Here is an 18,541-nt window from a genome sequence, read left to right on the forward strand (position 1 = left end):
GTCCTCACTCTTGGCTCCCTGCATGGTTTGCAGCGTCTCCCCACAGAGCTCAGCTCCATCGCTCCCATCCTCTCCTGGGCTGGGGAGGAGGGATAGAAACAAGCTTCACCTTTTACTGGCAGGCAGGGATGTTCATTTGTTTAGGGGTTTCCCTGCTGTCCCTAAACCAGTGGGATAAAAGGAGCAGATGCTGAACCTCCCGTCCCGTGTGCACTTTGGCACGTAGAAAATTCAAACTGCGACCTCCGTTTGCCTCCAGCTCAGGCCCAGCCCGATTCCTGTGGATCCCCACAGGCTCCTTTGGCCTCCCTTTCCCCCAGCCCTCAGTCCCCGTGTCCCTCCCTGCAGGTGCAGTGGCACTGCCGTGCCCGCATGGTGGCCGGGGCCAACTTCTACATCGTGGGGCGCGACCCGGCGGGAATGCCGCACCCCGACACCAAGCAGGACCTGTACGAGCCCACGCACGGCGGGAAGGTGCTGGGCATGGCCCCCGGCCTCACCTCCGTGGAGATCATCCCCTTCCGAGTGGCTGCCTACAACAAGCTCAAAAGAGCCATGGATTTCTACAACCCCAAAAGGTAACTGTGCTGGTTAGGAGGATGGGTGGCTGCTAAGAAAGGCAGGAGCTTCTCTTTGAAATGGAGAATGTAAATCCCCTCCCTTCAAATTATTATTATAATTTTGAGATTAAGGAGCTCTCAGGCAAAGATATGGGAATTAGGAATAGCAGTTCTTTACTAGAAAAATTGAAATAGAAATGCAGTTTACAAAGAACAATCCCAACCCTAACAGTCAGAATACAACCTGGCATCTGTCAGTCAGTCAGGGTGTTGGCAGCAGCCCCATTCAATGGTGGCTGCATCCTCCTGCAGTGACAGATGTGGTTCAGCTGGAGCAGTGCTCCTGTAGAAGATGCAGTTTTCCTCTGAAGGTCCAGGGATGATGTGGAAAGGTCCAGTGTTCCTCTGGAATCCAGTGGAAAGACAGTATCTTGGTGTCCAAAATCTCAGTTTTTATCTGGGTAGGAAAGGCTTGGCTGGAGCATCTCCCAGTGGGATGATGTAATTTTATCAGTCAAACCCCAAAACTGTGGGGTTTGTGGGTGCCTTGGGCTCCCAGCTTTCCAGGGTACAGGGAAAAACCATATTCCTCCCAAGGAGAGGAATGGGGGGAGAACCTGGGGAAGCCACACGTGTTTTCCTGCCAGAGCTGCTCCCAGGTGTCACATGAAACTAAAGATGCCACCAGGGAGGAAAAGCAGCAGAGGCTGGGGGCTGAGAGGCAGCAGAAAGGCAAGCTGGGAAGTGTGTTAGGGACAGTCCAGCTCCTCTGGGATGAGGAACCCTGGGGGTGACAGGCCAGCTGTGCTGATGTCACCTGTCTCTGTTTTGCTCAGGCACGACGATTTTGACTTCATCTCAGGAACACGCATGAGGAAGCTTGCTCGGGAAGGGGAAAACCCCCCTGATGGCTTCATGGCCCCCAAAGCCTGGAAAGTCCTCACCACATACTACCAGTCACTGGAAAAAAAGAATTAACTCCTCCTCCTCCCTAGAAATACCTGTATTAAGAGTGAGCAATGATCAATTGATTCCCTGTGACACAGATCACTTGGCATGACCCTGGGATTTTCCTGCCTGGGTCAGAGTGTTTATTACCAATCAGAAATACTTTGAGCTTGATCCTTCTCCCCATAAAGCTTCTGGGAGTGTCCCCATGGAGCTGGAAGGGATGGGGAGCAGGCCCTTCCTTCCCAGCTGGTGCCAGGATGTGCCACTGGGATCGTTGTGGTGCTGCCAGGGCCACACAGCAGCTCCCAGTGCAGGGAGGGGGGCTCAGACCAGGATAAATCCTGCCTGGAGCAGAAATGAAGAAGTGCCTTTCCACATCGTGCCTTAGGCAGTTTTTGCTAATTAATAGCAGAATCTTTTGAATGCCCTTTTTTAAGAAGGACTTTTTAAGATCAGCTGTGACCACCGCCAGTTCCTTGTGGCTGAGCCAACTCCTCACTGCTTCCTTCCTCCTGCTTGACCTCTTTGGTCAAACAAATCCCAGGCTGAGCATTCCTGTTGCTCCAAGATCAACTGCCTGTGAGATTGTGCCATGGTGATCCCTGCACTCACACCCTGTGCTGGGAGGCACCATAAAGCCCTGAGATCCCTGAGAAAGCTCTGGACAGCAAGGAAAAGTCAGGGATGCTGTCACTGTGCTTTCAGTTGTCCTCCTACATGGCAGGATGGGATCCCCCTTCTCTCTGTATAGTAAAGTACTGGAATTGTCTGCCCAGGGAGGTGGTGGAGTCCCCATCCCTGGATGTGTTTAAAAAAAGGCTGGATGAGACAGTGCCATGGTTTAGTTGAGGTCTTGGGGCACGGGTTGGACTCAATGATCTTGAATGTCTCTTCCAACCCAGTGATTCTGTGATTCTGCCCACACTCCTCCCATCTCAAAGGCAAAACAACAAAGACACAGCACAAGGTGGGTCTGGAGAACCAGCTGAGAGGAGGTTAAAGCTGCTGCCCTGGTCCACGGCTGTGTGGGTACAGGTGACTGATTTATTCTGTGTCTGCAGCTGGGGATAGCCAGAGGATGGCAGGAAATCCCTCAGGCCCCCCAGCCCTGTGGGGTGCTGAGCTCCCAGCTCTGGCTGTGGAAGTTACCCTGGACTTTATCTCCTTCCCCACCCTCATCCTGACATGGACTTTGCCTGTGAGTGCCTGAGGCTCTTCTGCTGACTCCTCCTGCAGTGGCCTCCGAGGGGATGGAGCAGTGACACCACAGCAGAGATTCCCTGGTCCTGCCCTGCCTCCCCAGCTCTGGGGTGTCACCAGGGGAGAACAACAAGCACTTGGTAATTACAGCAATGGCCTCACTCCATGATTTTTGCACCTGGCAGCTGCCCCAGGACCTGTCAGGATGTGTTCCTGATGGGAATCAGTTCTTCTCTCCTTGTGCTCCAGTTTTCATTCCAGATGAAAAAACCAACCCTCACCTATGACTTGCTCTGCTGTGGCCAGGGCGCAGCATCTGTAACTGGAAAATATCTTTGCAAAAGGGCTTTTTGGGTGCTTTTTAAGTAATTTTTTAAGTATTTGGAGCAAAGCTGTGCTTTACCCCAAGGCAAACGCTGCAGCCTCTGTGGGAGCTGACAGTGCACCAGCACCAGCCTCATCCAGCCAGGCCCTCTGGCAGGAAGCCAAAAGGGATATTCCCATTTAGGATTTTTAAGGAGTGAAACAGCACTGTTGCAGCTCATCATGAAATAACCCAGTGTTGAAACCTGCCCCCCCAGTCAATCCAGGTGGTCACAGCAGAGTACAGATGTTTTATTATCATTTTAAACCAGCGTAGTGTCCTGATTACTTCTGATTAAAACACGTGAACTTGGGGGGTTTATATCTATTTATTATAGACATGAGACTGGAATTTGTACCTCAACTGATGCATCTCATGATTTAATATATGCTGATCTCGATACTCTGTGAAACACTCACTTTTAGTACAAATAAATATTTATATGTGTAAGTAGCTCTCACTTGGTGATTTTTGGGTGGAATTTTGCTCAGGCTTGGCAGTGCTCTGCTGTCCCTGGAGCTGTGGGAGAGGGATCAGGCTCTTCCCCCCTTCAGAGAGGCAGAGGGTTGGACAAAGCCTCTGGAGCCATGGAATTAAAGCCACATTCCAAACCCAGGGATTTCGAGGAAGCTGCCAGAAGGTTTGTGCTTTGACAAGGACTCCCACAGCAGCAGCAAGAGTAGAAAAGTATGGAAGAGTTCCTGGAGAAGCAGAAATTGCACTCCAGCTGCAGTAAATGCCCCCAGGATCAATCAGAAATAACTCCTTGTGCTCTTCAGTCAGCCCTGAGGAGTTATGGGCAGCAGGGAAAGGCAGCTCCAGGCAGTGGTGCCCAGGGCCAGAGTTGTGGAGAGCCAGGCAGGAGATCAGAGCTCGGGCAGTGCCCAGGGGCTGCCCCCGGGTCTGTTCTGCTCCTCCGTGGGACATGAAACCCCGCTGAGCACACACTTCACACTCAATTAAAGACAATCAAGACCTGCCCGCGCTGGGGTTTCACCAAGCAGGGAGCAGCCTGGAAAAGGCAGATGTGCGGGAGGAGCTTCCCGGGCTGGCATTTCTCAGGTGCAACACCGGCGAGGGGCGGGGAGCACGGCAGGGTGAGAGCAGCCCCTGAGCACACGGAGCAGCTGGAGAACTTCCCTGGCACAGGCCCCATGCCAGCCTTCCCGGGGATTCCAGGAGCACCAACGGCAGCTTTGAGGTTACTCATGGAATCCCAGAATGGTTTGGGTGGGAAGGGACCTTAAAGCCCATCCAGTGCCACCCCCTGCCATGGGCAGGGACACCTTCCACCATCCCAGGTGCTCCAAGCCCCATCCAGCCTGGCCTGGGACACTGCCAGGGATCCAGGGACAGCCACAGCTTCAGGACCTCTCCACCCTCCCAGGAACAATTCCTTCCCAATATCCCATCCATCCCTGCCCTCTGGCACTGGGAAGCCATTCCCTGTGTCCTGGCACTGCATCCCTTGTACAGAGTCTGTCTCCATGCTTCCTGGAGCTCCTTCAGGCACTGGGAGGCCACAGTTTGGTCACCCCGAAGCTTCTCCTCTCCAGGTGAACAATCCCAGCTCTCCCAGCCTTTCCTCCCAGCAGAGCTGCTCCATCCCTCTGACCATCCTGGAGCCTCCTCTGGACTCATTCCTGGATCCCAGGCTCAGCCAGAGCCAGCACTGGGCACTCAGGCCTGGCACTAAAGTGACTTGTGGGATTAACATCCCATTTCCCGGACTTTTCCCATTTCCATGGCCCACCAGTTCTGCTGTGCCTAAGTTCCTGCACCCTTTTGTTAGAGCACTGTGCATTGCCCATTGCTTTGTGATACAGGGAAGAAGTCTAAGCAATTATTCAATTACTTTTGTCCTCCATCTTCCTTCTAAGATTAAACTGGGACAAACTCAGCCCTGCTGCATCACCCAGCCAGCATTCCAGAGGGCAGGACAACAGGGAGCAGGCTGAGCTTGAGGGACACTGTCACCAGCCCCTGACACCGTGTCATGGCAGGGCTCCAGCCCTCCTTCTTTCACTTTATTTTTCTTTGCAGTGCATTTGGTTTTACATCATTCTGTGTCTCCAATGTTTCCCTCCCCTCACAGGCAGCAGAGCTGTGACACAGCGTCCCACCCCTGGGCTTTGAACAATTAATTCCCTTTACAGATTTGGGGTCAATTAGTACACAATTCATAGCACTATATGAAAAAACCTCAAGTTCTTGACTATCTGACAATAACTTCACAAAAGAAAACCCCAAACAAAACATTTTTGTCACTCACTCACATTTGTAACCCTTGGCCTTTATCACAACAGAACAAGAATTCACCAGAACTGGTACCAGCAAGGACAGCACATTGCTAAACCACATCAATAAGCCCAAAACCCATTTCCTTCTCTTGAAATTCACAGATCTGAGCATGGGACAGAGTCAAATATCACACAGAGTCCCCCCTGTGCCTCAGGGATGTGGCACTTCAGGGGACAGTGCCATAGTGGGGCTTGCAGAGACCAAGGGAGAAGCAAGTCCTTGGGACAGTGCACAGAGCTCAGAAAGCTCAGGCTTCAGAGAGCTCAGAGGATGTGGGGCTTTAAGGAAGAGCAAGTGGGATTCTACTCTAGCTGCTCACAGGAAGGGAAAACCAAAAATAAAATCAGCCTTCATTTAAAAAGCCTTCAAAAGCAGAATTCATAAAAAAATTAAAAGTATTCAAACATTCTTACAGAATAGTTTACTATCTTGACTAAATGGCACCAGATTTCAAGTGGTCATGTGGAAGAAAAATCAGTAGCATTTCAAATGTTGCTTTGTTCTAGGAGCAGTTTCTATCCTGGCATTTGCTGCTAAAAGGTAGAAGTGAACTGAGTATTGAGGAATCTTTCCCCTATGCAGCTTTGGATTTGGTTTGCTTCAGGAAGTAGAAAAGATTTTCCATACTCAAGTTATCTACAGATTATGTCTATATATAAAAAAAAGTGTGGCTATGTACAGGTCTTGCACTCACACACCCATCTGTACACACACAGCCCGTGCCAGGTCCTGCCCCTTCCCCAGGACCACCCACTCCTGCTGGAGGGCTCCAAGGGATCCCTAGGGACAACACACAGGCACTCGCTCTTGGTCTGGGCTGAATTGTTCCACTCATGATCTGTGCTTCCACTTCCAGTTGGAATTGCAATAACTTAGAGGTTGTTGTTGTATAAAAATGTAGAACTCCCTTTGCCACCCCCCTGACACTGGTTTTGCTAACTGATTACAGAAGTCAAACTAAATCACATCAGGAACTGCGAACACACTCTTTTGTCTTAATCAAACACGATCTCCATGGCCAGGTTCTGCATGGAGACATCCTTGGATTTCCTCATCTTCTCGATGGCCCTGTGGAGATCCTGCTGCTGCACGGGCCGGATCTCATCTTCATCGTGCCTGGGAAGAGACACAGCAGCCAGGTGAGGGCCCAGGGGCTGTGCTGTGACAGCTGTGCCCACAGCCAGCAGCCACCCCTGCAAACAGCACTCTGACATGGATCCAGCATCACTCTGGAGTCACAGAACCACTGAGACTGGAAAAGCCATGGAGCCCAAGCTGTGCCCAGTGCCCACCTTGTCCCCAGCCCAGAGCACTGAGTGCCACCTCCAGCCCTTCCTTGGACACCTCCAGGGATGGGCACTCCAAACCTCCCTGGGCAGCCCCTGCCAAGGCCTGAGCACCCTTTCCATGCAGAAATTCCTCCCAATGTCCAAGCTGAGCCTCCCCTGGCACAGCTTGAGGCCGTTTCCCCTTGTCCTGTCCCTGTTCCCTGGCAGCACAGCCCGACCCCCCCTGGCTGTCCCCTCCTGGCAGGGAGTTGTGCAGAGCCACAAGGTGCCCCTGAGCCTCCTTTGCTCCAGGCTGAGCCCCTTTCCCAGCTCCCTCAGCCTCTGCTGGGGCTGAAGCTCCTTCCCCAGCTCTGTTCCCTTCCCTGGACACATTCCAGCCCCTCAATGCACCCAGGAGTGCTGCAGGTGTGACAAATACCAGAGATGTCCCAGCACTGTCAGCAGCACTGAAGCCTGGCACTAACCAGAGCATTAGCAGCACTTGGTGGCTCAGGCTACCACCAGCTGAGGCAAAAGCAGTAACAGGAAGGAGTTTGGGGGTGGGGGTTTTGTGCACAGTGACAATTGAGCATGCAAACAGGCCCTCCACCCAGCCCCAGAGAGGGGGCAGCAGGAGCAGCAGCCCCACGTACACGTCCTCCTGGCAGGCGCTGTTGACGTACTCCCGCACGCACAGCAGCGCCGCGTCCCGGCACATCTCCTTCAGGTCGCTGCCCGAGAAACCATCCGTCTCCTTGGCCACCTGCAGCAGATCCACCTGGCTGTCCACCTGTGGGAAACTCCAGCTCAGGCCATGGACACCCAAACCACTGGCCTGCCTCACCACGACAAGTGACAGTCACCTCCAGGAGTTTCTACCCGCTCTGAGATTTGACATTTTTGGGGAGCTCAATTATTCCCTTACCCTTTGAACCTCCAAGTTAGTCACACTATTACAGGAAACTGATGTTCTTGCCATTGGCTCAAAATCCCCCCAAAACCCCATCAAAATCCCCCCAACCACCCCACTGGTAAACCCTGTAGTAACCACGCTCCTGCACGGATCTGCCTGGCCAAAGCTGGAGCCCACATCAGTTTCTCAGAGCTCTGCTGTCTGGACACCTGTTCCTGCTTTACACAGCCCCAAACCAGGGCACTTAGAGACAAAATAATGTGTCTAACTCAGTGCCCTGGGTCAGTCAAGACCTCAGGTTTATCCCATCTTTTTATGGAATTCCTGATTCCTTTTCCACCATGGGTATCAGTATTTACTTTTCAAAAAGTTAAAGCCAAGGCAGTCTAATAAAAGGGTGAAATTCTGCAATGACTTCTTTCAAGAGGGAAACTATTCCGTGGTTTAAGTTAGGCAAGGAAATGGGAGAGCAGGACTCCCCTTGCCATGTGGAGTCTGAGCTTGAGAGATCCAATTCCTCCTCCTGTGGGATAACCAATACAGTCTTTTATCAGTTTTTTATCTCACTGAAAAACTGGTGTGGTTCCCTGCCAGATGCTGCTGAGCTGCCATTTTTAGGCCTCTTCAAAAAATTTAAGTTGGTTTTACTAATAAAAAATATTTATTAGGCTGGAGCTCAGCCTAGAGACACTTTGCAACATTAACTTGAAGGCAGTTAGTGCTGCTGACTAAATTTGGGAGGAAGCTCTGGTGACAGGGATCCCCTACCCTGCCACAGACACTTCCAGGTGTGCTTACACATCATCCTTCCCCTCTCCTCTGAAGGAAATTTGAATTATGAATTAAAAGCAGCACTATCCAAAAAAGTCATTCCTCCTTGCTTGAGTTGAGCTAAGAAAGAGTTAAAGAGTCAACATCTTCTCCCTGCCTCATGAGGGCTTGAAATTTCCTTCCTTGATCTAAACATGATTCACCTTCTTTAGAGAGAGAAATCTCTTGTTACAGAACCAACAAATGGAGACAGAGGGGGTGATTCACCACCCAAGCCAAGGCTCCTGCTCACAAAGGAGCCAACTGCAGGGCTCTAATGGGAGGCCACACCTAAGCCCACAAAAGATTCTCAAGTTCTCACAGAAATAAATGTCCTGGCAGATCACCTCAGCCTCACTGCAAGGCAGGCAATTATAAACCACATGTTCTGCACTGGTGGCAGTAAAGAAGCCAGGCTACTCACATTTTCATTCTTCAAAATCAGCTTCAAGATTGCCTCTCTTTGCTTCAGAGCCTGAAACAGGAGAGACTGAAGTTACCAGAGGACAAAAATAAACACTTGTGACATCCCAGGGCTTTCAGTCCCTTCAGTGTCCTCACCCAGGACATGTGACACACTCTGAGGAAATCTCTCTGATGGCAAATTCTGTTCCACAGGTAATGCTTGGGAAATTCCAAACCAGATAAACCACACACTGTGTGTGAGGAGGTTGCTGAAGAATCTGCTGAGCAGATCCTTCTTAGGAAGGTCAAACAGGCAACAAAGACAGGGTTTTTTGCCTGCCCAACCCCATTTCCATCATTAAAAGGGGAAAAATTACCCCACAGATAATCTGGCAGATGAACAGTTGCTACTCTGATCCAAAATCCACTTCTGCCATTTCCCTCTGCTTTGCAGGTAATTTTTGATGAGTAATTTGGGGCCTTCTCATCTCAAACTCAGTTATAAAATCTGCAAGTCTTTCACTCCTGCCTGTGCCTGCTCCCAATCCACAGCACATCAATTATTCCACCTTCAGCAAGAGTCAGGGCCAATCTGGGTTGATCACAAAGCAAGAGAGAAGCAGTCAGCTCATGGCAGGGCTGCAGTGGGGTAAGGAAAATCTGTTCCCTAAATGACACCTCCTCTGGTAACTCTGATCCTGGGAGAGGGAGCCAATCCCTGTAATATCCCAGGACACATAATTCATCCTTCTAATGATGGGGCTTGATAGAATGACACAACAAAGTAGTCAATTCCAAATCCTTGTCCCCTGCTAACTCAAGGAACACGTGGAGATGAAGAAGGTGTGTGGAACAGGTATGGATGCACAGCAGTTCCCAGGCTATAAATGTTATTTCCAAAGGGATCCACTCCCATGACAGTTCCAACACAGGCCTGGGTACACAACTCCTCTCTTGCAATAGAATTTTACTCCTCTGAGTCTCAGCAAAAATGGATAATGAATTCTGTAGCCAGAATTCTGACAATCATGACTGAACTCCTGATAACACTGACACAAAAATGTCTGGTGACATCACCAGGCATTCAAAGGTGACTGAAACACCTGGAAAAGGATGGCAAGAGCAACTTTTGGAGTAAGGACACCCTTGTGAGTGCTACCTCATTGATCAAGAACTTAATAACTGGTGCATAAACCAGAGAATCATGGAATGGTTTGGTCCTTCAAGCCCGTCTCATTCCAAGCCCATCACAGGCAGAACAGACCAGGTTTTCCTGTCTGCTGTGGAAAGGCCTGAGCAGCACACAGTTACAAACCAGCCCTTCCCAGCATGCTGCATCCAAACAGCTCCATTCCCAGAGAAGAGCAGGGGTGAGAACCTCATGCTGTTGTTTCACATCACAGACCCGAGAGATCAAAACTTCACCTTAAAAAGCTGAGTTATGGACGTGCTTCAAAAACCCCTAAAGCCAGGTGAGCAGAAAGCAGCATTTCCTGGGGGAGAAGCCCCAGAGGTGTGGGTTTCCTGGCTGGGGGGCAGGGCAGACAGCACTTACAGGCTGGTTGATGTGGAAGCGGGTGGGCATCCTCCTCATGATGGCAGAGTCCAGGTCCTGGGGCCGGTTGGTGGCTCCCATCACAATCACCTGTGTGACACCAACAGGCAGCACTGAAACAGTGCTGGGAAACACCCACAGGCTGGGAATGCCAGCAGCAGCAGCTCCCCCACTTTAACAGCATCCAGGTTTAAAGTTACATAAAGCTTTCCTGGCAGTGATATCAGCAAGGGTAGCTAGAGAGAGCCTGGAGCCACAAACACCACCTGGGGGGAGATTTCTACACCAGCCCAACTTGAAAATTCAAACCCTAAGAAGGAACTTAAAACTTCTGCTTGTGATGTCACTTTTGGTTCCTGGTGGAATTTAAAAGGAGATGTATTTAAAATTGTGGTGGTTTTGTGCTGTGCTAAAGAAAGAATCGCTGGAGGTTTGGGTTGGAAAAAACCTTAATGCTCATATTGTTGCAAACCCTCCAGGGGCAGGAACACCTTCCAGACCAGCACAGCAATGGGCTCACCTGGCAAAATGTAAAGGCCCAAATGGTGTCTTTATTATTTTAAACATTTGAAAAAAAAAAGCACTCTATGACCTACAGGTCAGCAGTAGGCTAAAGGTGTCTAAGGCAAGCCCAACACCAGGACAGCGTTTACCTCCCAGGAGCACTCAGCTCTTAATTCCAGAACAAATTTACTCCCCATTCACAGCAGCCTTGTTTCCCTATTTCTTACTCTAAGCTGTGTACAATGCAAACACTCAGCCAGGAGGGTGAAAACCGCCAGGGCGATTAACCTGGGCTCCAGGAGGGTGAAAAACGGCAGGGTGATTACTTTGGGCTCCAGGGGCTTTCCTGCCCTGCTGCTGCCTTGGGGCCAGGCCCAGCAGCTCCAGGAGGAAGGCCAGCAGCGCTGGTGGCCCGGCAGAGCCACCCTGCCACCTAGAGGCACCGCTCAGGATGATCCACGCTTCTCTGGGCATTATTTTCAGCCAAAAGGCACATCCTTCACAGCCCCGAGTCCCTGCCACACTCCAGATCCACCCTCAGCAGGTTTAGCTCACAGCTGAGCCTGGCTTCCAGGTGGAACCAACACATCCACCTCAACATTTCCTCACAATTTCCTCCAAGCATTTGGGATTCTTGTTGTTCTTACAAAAGGCAAATGATGCTGAACTTGAGAGATCCCAAATTGTCTCACTGCAAGGGATGAATAATTTCATTTGCTCCAAGGAACTGGCAGTGTACTGAGGGGAAAAAAAAAAAAAAAGGTGCTTGGGAGATTAAATCAGTTTCCACTGGCTTTTTACTATTGGGAATCTTTAACCCTCCTCAGTACACACATGTATCACTATTTTCTACTAATTTTGGGAAAAATAAGCTGAAAAGCATATTTAGCACCAGATTGGGAGAAGAGGAAAAGCCATTTATGGAAAAATACATTAAAAAAGCTGAAAATTTTCAACTTAGAAAATAAATATCCTGTTAAAGGGATTTAAGATGATCATCCCAGGTGACAGTTCAGAATCATGGCATGCAGGCTTTCAAGCTATTTAATATCCCAGGACGGTTTGAGATGGAGGGACCTTAAAGCCCATCTCATCTAAAAAGGCCACTTCTTGATTAAAACCAAAATAAGCACAGAGCAAATCTTCTCAGGAAGAAAAATCATCTGTGGATACAACCTCCCTCATTCCCATAAAGTGCTGGGAATGACTGGCAGGTGAAGAAGCCTTTGGCAAGCCCTGCTCTGTGCACTCTGCCCCTGCTTCCAGCAGCTCCAGGCACAATATCCCAGCTGAGGGAATGGCAGCCTGGGGACTCACCTGGCAGTTGTAGTCAGTGTCCAGCCCATCCCACAGGCTCATGAACTGGGCTTTCATCATGGCTGTGGCCTCGTGGTCGGTGCTCGATCGGTTCCGCAGGAAGGAATCTGTGCCAAGGGAGGGGAGAGGTCACTGCCAGCCCAGCTCCCCATGGCACTGCACACCTGGCTCCCTCTGCCCCAGAAATGCATCCTTAACCAACAGACAACAGCTGCTGCCAAGGGTGAAAGCAGCAAACTGCACTCTCCCCCATTCCTAAGCTCCCCTTTCAAAGGACACCACCCATCACAGCAGATTTCCCCACAGCTTGTGCCCCAAATTTTCACATTCCTGAATCCATGGAAAGCAGCCTCCTCTCCTACACTTCAGCCTTATGAAACCAGTATTCCAGAGTTCTCCTAAAATCATATTTTACTTCCCAGTATGTGCCCTGACAGCAAAAGCACTGAAGTGTATTTTTTGCTGGGTTTCCTTGTGAACCAAAAATAAGTAGAAACTTCTTTCATTTGTGAATTCTTCCACTGCCACCAGGAAAAAGCACATAGTTTTTCCCAATGTGCCATCACTCCTTTAGAATTCTATTTCTCTTACTGAGCCTTCACTCTTTTTAAAGAAAAGATGACAGCAGATCCATACATCATTGAACCTACAGTTCAGTTTCACTCTGCTATAGCTACTGATAAAATAAAAATAGATTTTTACCTATTTCATCAATAAAAATGATGGATGGTTGCAGCTTTATGGCCAGGGAGAAGACAGCAGCAGCCAGTTTTTGGGATTCTCCATACCATTTATCTGTCAGTGTGGAGGGCTGGAGGTTGATGAACCTACACCCAGCTTCCTTGGCTGTAGCTTTGGCAATCAGGGTTTTCCCACATCCAGGGGGGCCATAGAGAAGAACTCCTGGAAAATTCACAAGAGTTAGGACAGGCCTGGGGGTGTCCAGGCTTGAGTTTGATCCAGGTCTTAAAAGGTAAGAAACCAATGCTGTTCCATCAAATCAAACCAGAGATTTTAAGATAATCCCTGTTAAATTACAGCAAAGGCAGGAATGGTGAAGCTGAGAGGAGACATTTGAAAGATGACTGTTTATTGTCCCTGCCCATGGCAGGGGGTGGAACATCATCTTTAAGGTCCCTTCCAACCCAAACCACTCCATGATTCCACTTCATTCCAATCCCAGGACTACAAAGGTTGCAGAAAATTAACCCCTGTTTATGCCCTGTCAGCACCTGACAGGCCTTGTTTACAGCTCCTTTCAGTCCTGCTAAAAAAACTTAGCACAGAGGAGTGAGGAAAGGAAAAATCCATCACACAGCAGAGCCACAGACATTTTAAACAAATTACCCACAATTAAATATGACATCTTGTATTATTTTTAAACTTGTCACAGTGCAAGAATTCACAGGAGTGTTTTTCTAACTCAGTTATAAAGAAAACAATTTCAAGAACAACATTCAGTCAAAAGAGCCCAAAACACAGGGAATTATTAAAGTTTTTTCTCTGTTTATGTGAGTGATGCCCACAAACATCATTACTCTGGAGCAGTGACTTCCTATTAGCTCCCAGCAAAAGCCACTCATAAAACTGGGGAGCTGCCTGAGCTGGAAAAAGATAAATAAAAAAATCATTTTTTCCTTCAAGCTTATTAAATCATGGCATTCATGTAATTTTCCAGACAGCTTCAGTTTGTGACTTACACAGAAAGCAGCCTGGAAAAAGTAAACCAGCTACCAAAGGGCTGCATTTTCCATCCCTTGGGACATAGGACTGAGGTGATCACAGATCCAGGCAGTAATTAACAGATCCAGAAACCAATGTTCCAGGGAAAAAACCAGTAAATTTGGGGGTTTTGTCCAACATTTTAGGTTTAAACTCTGATTTTTTTTTTTTTTTTTTTGTAACATACAACAAATATGGCTGTAGGGATTTAAGCAGAGTCTAACTTCTCTTTTACTGTGGAAAATGAATCCACCCCCTGCCTTAAGACTGTGTAACCCAGCTCCAGAGAGAATCAAGGGATGTCCAGAGGAAATATGGGATATCAATCTTGCTGAATGATGGGAATTTCTAGGAGTGGTCCCTCCCAAGCCAAATCATTTCATGGTTCTGTGATTAGTGCACAAAAATGGACCATAATAACCACAGTGCAGCTATTGCTTCATTATTAAGATGAAATTTGTTCACCAAAACAGGAGAAGAGGGAAAATCTGAGGGTTTTTCCTGGCATCTGTCCTAATGTTTGCACTTTGACCTAACAACCCACTTCCTCTACCCTTTCTGAGAAACTGCACCTTTATATTTTAAATACCAAGGTATAAATCCATCACATTATTCCCTTCCTACCTTTTGGGGGCTGTAAGAGCCTGGAATTCTCAAACAAATATTTCTTCTTGATGGGCAAGATGACAGTGTCTTTCAAATCTGTGATGACATCATCTAAACCTGCAATATCACTCCAGGTGACCTGCAAGGCAAAAAGAGTGTTGGGAATGATCAGCATCAATCCTGCCAAGGAAAAACACCCACCAGCTTCAAAGGAGTGCCTTGAAAATAAAAGAGAAACCCTCTGCTCTCAGTGATGCAGTTTTAGATCACAGGAATATTTCCTGTGTATTCCCACAGAGGTGCAAATAATGTAGCCCAGAGTGAAGGGGGAATTTTGCAGGGAAGTTGCTCACATGCATGCTGAGTGGGTCCACCAGGTGGGCAGCAATGCTCATCTCATACTCAGTCAGCTTGACATTCTTCACTCCTATTTGCTTCATCAGTTTTTCAGCCTGGGGGAATCCAAACACCAAGAAAATCAAGGGAAAGAAACTGAATGCTTCGCTGAAAAATCAGCTTTTTAAAAGAACTGCTGCTTGTGGTTTGAGAAGATTCTCCCTAAGAGGTGAAATCTTGTTTTAAGCAGAAGGTTCTGCTGTTTCCTAATGACTCTGTTGTCACTTGAGTAAAAACAAGTCAGATGTCTCAGTTCCCATCAAGCAAATGCTGGGGCCTTGACATGCCCAAATCCACAACTCCTCTGTTATGACCTAAGAAACAACCAAAACAAACCTTAAAACACAAAGTGTGCCCCCTGAGCCTTCACAGCACTTGGAGATTCGTGTATTTTCACATGAGTCAAGGTAGAATTAATGTATTTTTAAACTCCCAGAAGCCAGTCAGTTTCTAATATGTGCTCAGTGGGTTTTCCCTATTTTACAAGGAAAACTCATTGTGTCAACAACTTGCACAAGTCAATTTCTCTTTCTACTCAAAATTACAACCAGCCCAACAAGGTTTTGGGACAGTACAGCCTCTTAGATAACAGCTGGCACTGAACCCATTGGGAAAGCTGGTTTTCATCTAAAAAGCTCATTACAGAAGGAAAACCAACACAGATTTGGGTTGCTCAAAATCTGTAAAATTCTTGTCAGTCAGAGACCAAATAAAAGAAAGCTGTCACATTTCTGAAGCAAACCTTTAACTTTTGGTTGTGAAAAGCCCCTAAAGCTTTTCCAGAGCACAGATTGTTCCAGTTCAAGATAAGGAACGAGGCCTTTTGCTTTTTCCCTCCCCTTCCCAAGGCATTTTAACTGCTGGTGGAGGTCTCTGCCACTAAGTTGCCAGAAATGCAGAGCTTCCAAGTTCTCTTTTAAGTTAAGATTTAACTTCTCTCTGCTCAAGATTTTCAAAAGCAACCACGAGACTGATGATTTAAGACCACTGCTGCCCAACAAAGCTGCCAGAATCAGAGAACAGAATCCTACCTGCTTCTGGGCTTCCACTTTCTGCTTCCTGGTGGGGTCAATGGCATCCACCATCCACTTGATGGTGAAGTAGGTGACAGCCCCAAAGATGGTGAGGCGGAAGATGAGCCCCACCACCTCATTCCTGCTGAGGGGCCTCGAGAACGCCTCGGCATGCACCATGCTGCTCCCACTCTGAGGGGACAGGAAGGGACATCACACTCACAGACACTGCCTGCTGCTTGGGAGCTGGGGGGAAAAGCTGTTTGGCTGGGATTTTGGACAAGGGGGCAGGGATAAATGGGGTAATGGGGAGGAATTGCTCCCTGGGAGGGTGAGGAGGCCCTGACACAGCTGTGGCTGCCCTTGGATTCTGGAAGTGTTCAAGGCCAGATTGGAGCAAGCTGGGATAGTGAAAGGTGTCCCTGCCCTGGCAGCAGGGGGAAATCTAAGGCACCTTCCACAGAATCCTGGGATTCTGTCCTCACAGCTCACATTCCCATCGAGACTGACATTTGGAGCTGCTATTGACCCTGAATGCTGAATCCTGGAGCCAGGGAACTCCATTATTTAACCAGAGAGGTCTTTTCCCTCAGAGCAAGTTTACGGGAAAGGCACCCAGCTGCCACATTAAGGAGCAATCAACGACTCACATTTGATTAAATCGAGGTTAAGAGCCAGAGCCTGCACCTGGCAGGATGTATGGGGAGTTATTAATATCCCTGGAAACCTGAAAGTGCTGGATGTGGCACACAGCTATCCAGGGAAAAGCCTGACTGCTGCATGAGCCAAGCCCAGAGAGAACAGCACCCTCAATCTTGGGAACATAAGGGACAGAGAAACAACTTTGCTAAAACACTGGAAAAATGACTTGTAAAATCGGATTTTTGGGGAGGATCTGCTGGGGAATCCCCAAATGACTCCTTGGGCACTGCCCCATTTTCCTGCTGCAAGGGCACAACCAGCAGCAATTCCTTTGGCAGCTCCTGAAGCTCCCTGGCTACTCTCCAGACCAAGCTAGAAGCCAGGGCAGTGCTGGAGCACCTACAGCCAAATTATCCCTGCATCCCCCTCCCCAGGGCAGGGCTGGAGCACCCACAGCCAAATTATCCCTGGATGCCTGCTAAAGGATCTCAGTACACCAGAGCTCGAGGATTCAGCGTGTCCCCGTCAGCCTGACTTATTAAAATGTAAGGGCTCTCTAGTCACTGAACAAGGAGAAAACCTCCCCAAAAGCCCCGTGCAGAAACCTCCTTCTTATGCAACCCATTCCCTGAGCGCCAACCGAAAGGAAAAGCTTGGACACGAGAGAAATTGAAGCATAACCTTGCTGAGCAAAGTCCTAATAACGCAGAAGCGCTAAAACCTGTAGGAACTCAGCGTTCCTTTTCCCGAGGCGAGGACTCCACTGGGGCCCGCAGCGGCTCCGCTCTCCCCGTACCAAAGGGAAACCAAAAGCGGCAGCGGCGCTGGTTACTGTTCCGCTCCGAGGGCAAACGGAGGCACTGCCGGGAATCCCTGGCCTGCCCGGGGCCCGGCCGAGCGCGGGGATCCCCCTGAGGGCCGGGCAGCCCCGCCACGCCTGCCCCGGGCCGGGCCGGGCCGCGCCGCCCGTGACCTTCCCGCCGCCCGGCAGGCGCGCCGCGCCGCTCTGCCGCTGTCCCGCCGGGCCACTCACCGTGAGGCGGCTCTCCGGGACGCGGGGCGGGACGAGCAGCGGGAGGAGGAGGAGGAGGAGGAGGAGGAGGAGGAAGGAGAGGAGGAGAAAGAGCGGGAGGAAGAAGCGGAGCAAAAGCCGGCGGCGGCAGCGAGGGCCCGGCAGCGGCGGCGCGTCCGGCGCTTCCTCCGTCCGTGCGGCGCTCGCTGCTCCGCCCAAAGGTTCCGGGCGGCGGCGCCCCGCGCGAAGGTTCCGCCCAGCGGGAAGCGGCAGCTCCGGGCTGGGAAGGGCCGGGATGAGCCGGGATCGGCCGGAACGAGCGTCAGCGCAACGGAGCGCCCAGCGCCGCTCCACCGGCACCCCCTGGGCCACGGCTGCCGCGTACAACGCGTAAGGACAGCGGGGCTACCCACTGCCACATGGACTGCATGGATCGTAACATGTACAACGTGCTAAGAGAAATACAAAGTTATACGTATTAACAAAAAATAAAAATAATACATAAAATACACTGTACTTATATGTATATAAAACATGCATTTTACATAGATAAAGATGTAATTTATGTATACATAAATGATACAAAACATATCTAACACATCTACAACATATAGTGAAAGAAGAATGTCCAGGGAAAAGGTGAGAATGACAGGATCTGACAGCCATAATTAACTCAGAGTTTTGGCAATTTCTCTTCAGCCCTTCTGCTCTTCAGCCAAGATTTTCCAGCGGCAGGACAAGAGGAAATGGCCTCGGGCTGTGCCAGGGGAGGTTCAGGTGGGACATCAGCAGGAATTTCTTCACTGAAGAAACAGTTTCGATTTGATCAGGCAAGTCCTCCCTTTCAGGCTTTGGTGGTAAAAATCTTCTGGAGGTTTTTGTTTTCCAGTTCACATGGACCATTGTGTTCGTTCATTCCTGGAGGAAAATATTTAGGACTCTTCTGTTTTTCTTCCCACTCCTGAAGGAAAAAAGTGACATCTGTTCTGCTGCAATTAAGGA

At 49.4% G+C, this 18,541-nt stretch overlaps 2 protein-coding genes across 4 annotated transcripts in view; one reads left to right on the forward strand and one right to left on the reverse strand.

The window, feature by feature from the left end:
* PAPSS2 (3'-phosphoadenosine 5'-phosphosulfate synthase 2) overlaps nt 1-3,528 on the forward strand; it is a 28,239-nt gene extending 24,711 nt beyond the window's left edge. Inside the window, exons 11-12 of the mRNA XM_079312519.1 lie at nt 349-578; nt 1,397-3,528. Coding sequence (XP_079168645.1) covers nt 349-578; nt 1,397-1,538 — 372 coding nt within the window. The 3' untranslated portion in view covers nt 1,539-3,528. The remainder of the gene's footprint in view (nt 1-348; nt 579-1,396) is intronic.
* A 1,541-nt stretch (nt 3,529-5,069) lies between these two features.
* ATAD1 (ATPase family AAA domain containing 1) lies at nt 5,070-17,936 on the reverse strand. Of its 3 annotated transcripts, none has more exons than XM_079312545.1 (10): nt 17,561-17,871; nt 15,904-16,077; nt 14,830-14,928; nt 14,495-14,615; nt 12,851-13,051; nt 12,149-12,255; nt 10,328-10,417; nt 8,792-8,842; nt 7,298-7,434; nt 5,070-6,492 (listed from the first exon to the last, which is right to left on the reverse strand). In XM_079312545.1, the coding sequence occupies exons 2-10, from the start codon at nt 16,063-16,065 to the stop codon at nt 6,372-6,374; spliced, it is 1,089 nt and encodes a 362-aa protein (XP_079168671.1). In that variant the 5' UTR covers nt 16,066-16,077; nt 17,561-17,871; the 3' UTR covers nt 5,070-6,371. The 3 variants fall into 3 exon arrangements, with proteins under 3 accessions (XP_079168671.1, XP_079168672.1, XP_079168673.1); XM_079312546.1 differs by having other exon boundaries at nt 15,904-16,075; nt 17,557-17,749; XM_079312547.1 differs by lacking the exon at nt 15,904-16,077 and having other exon boundaries at nt 17,561-17,936.
* Nucleotides 17,937-18,541: the final 605 nt, after the last annotated feature.

Source organism: Erithacus rubecula (assembly GCF_903797595.1).
Source record: "Erithacus rubecula genome assembly, chromosome: 9".
NCBI lineage: Eukaryota > Metazoa > Chordata > Aves > Passeriformes > Muscicapidae > Erithacus > Erithacus rubecula.

Bases quoted from the DNA above. Each gene is read 5' to 3' on its own strand.
- ATAD1 (XM_079312545.1), bottom strand. From the start codon at position 16,065: ATGGTGCATGCCGAGGCGTTCTCGAGGCCCCTCAGCAGGAATGAGGTG. The intron at 14,616-14,829 runs GTGAGCAACTTC...TTTGCCTTGCAG, and splicing joins TGGACCCACTCAGCATGCAT to GTCACCTGGAGTGATATTGC. The intron at 10,418-12,148 runs GTGAGTCCCCAG...GGTGTCACACAG, and splicing joins ACACTGACTACAACTGCCAG to GTGATTGTGATGGGAGCCAC.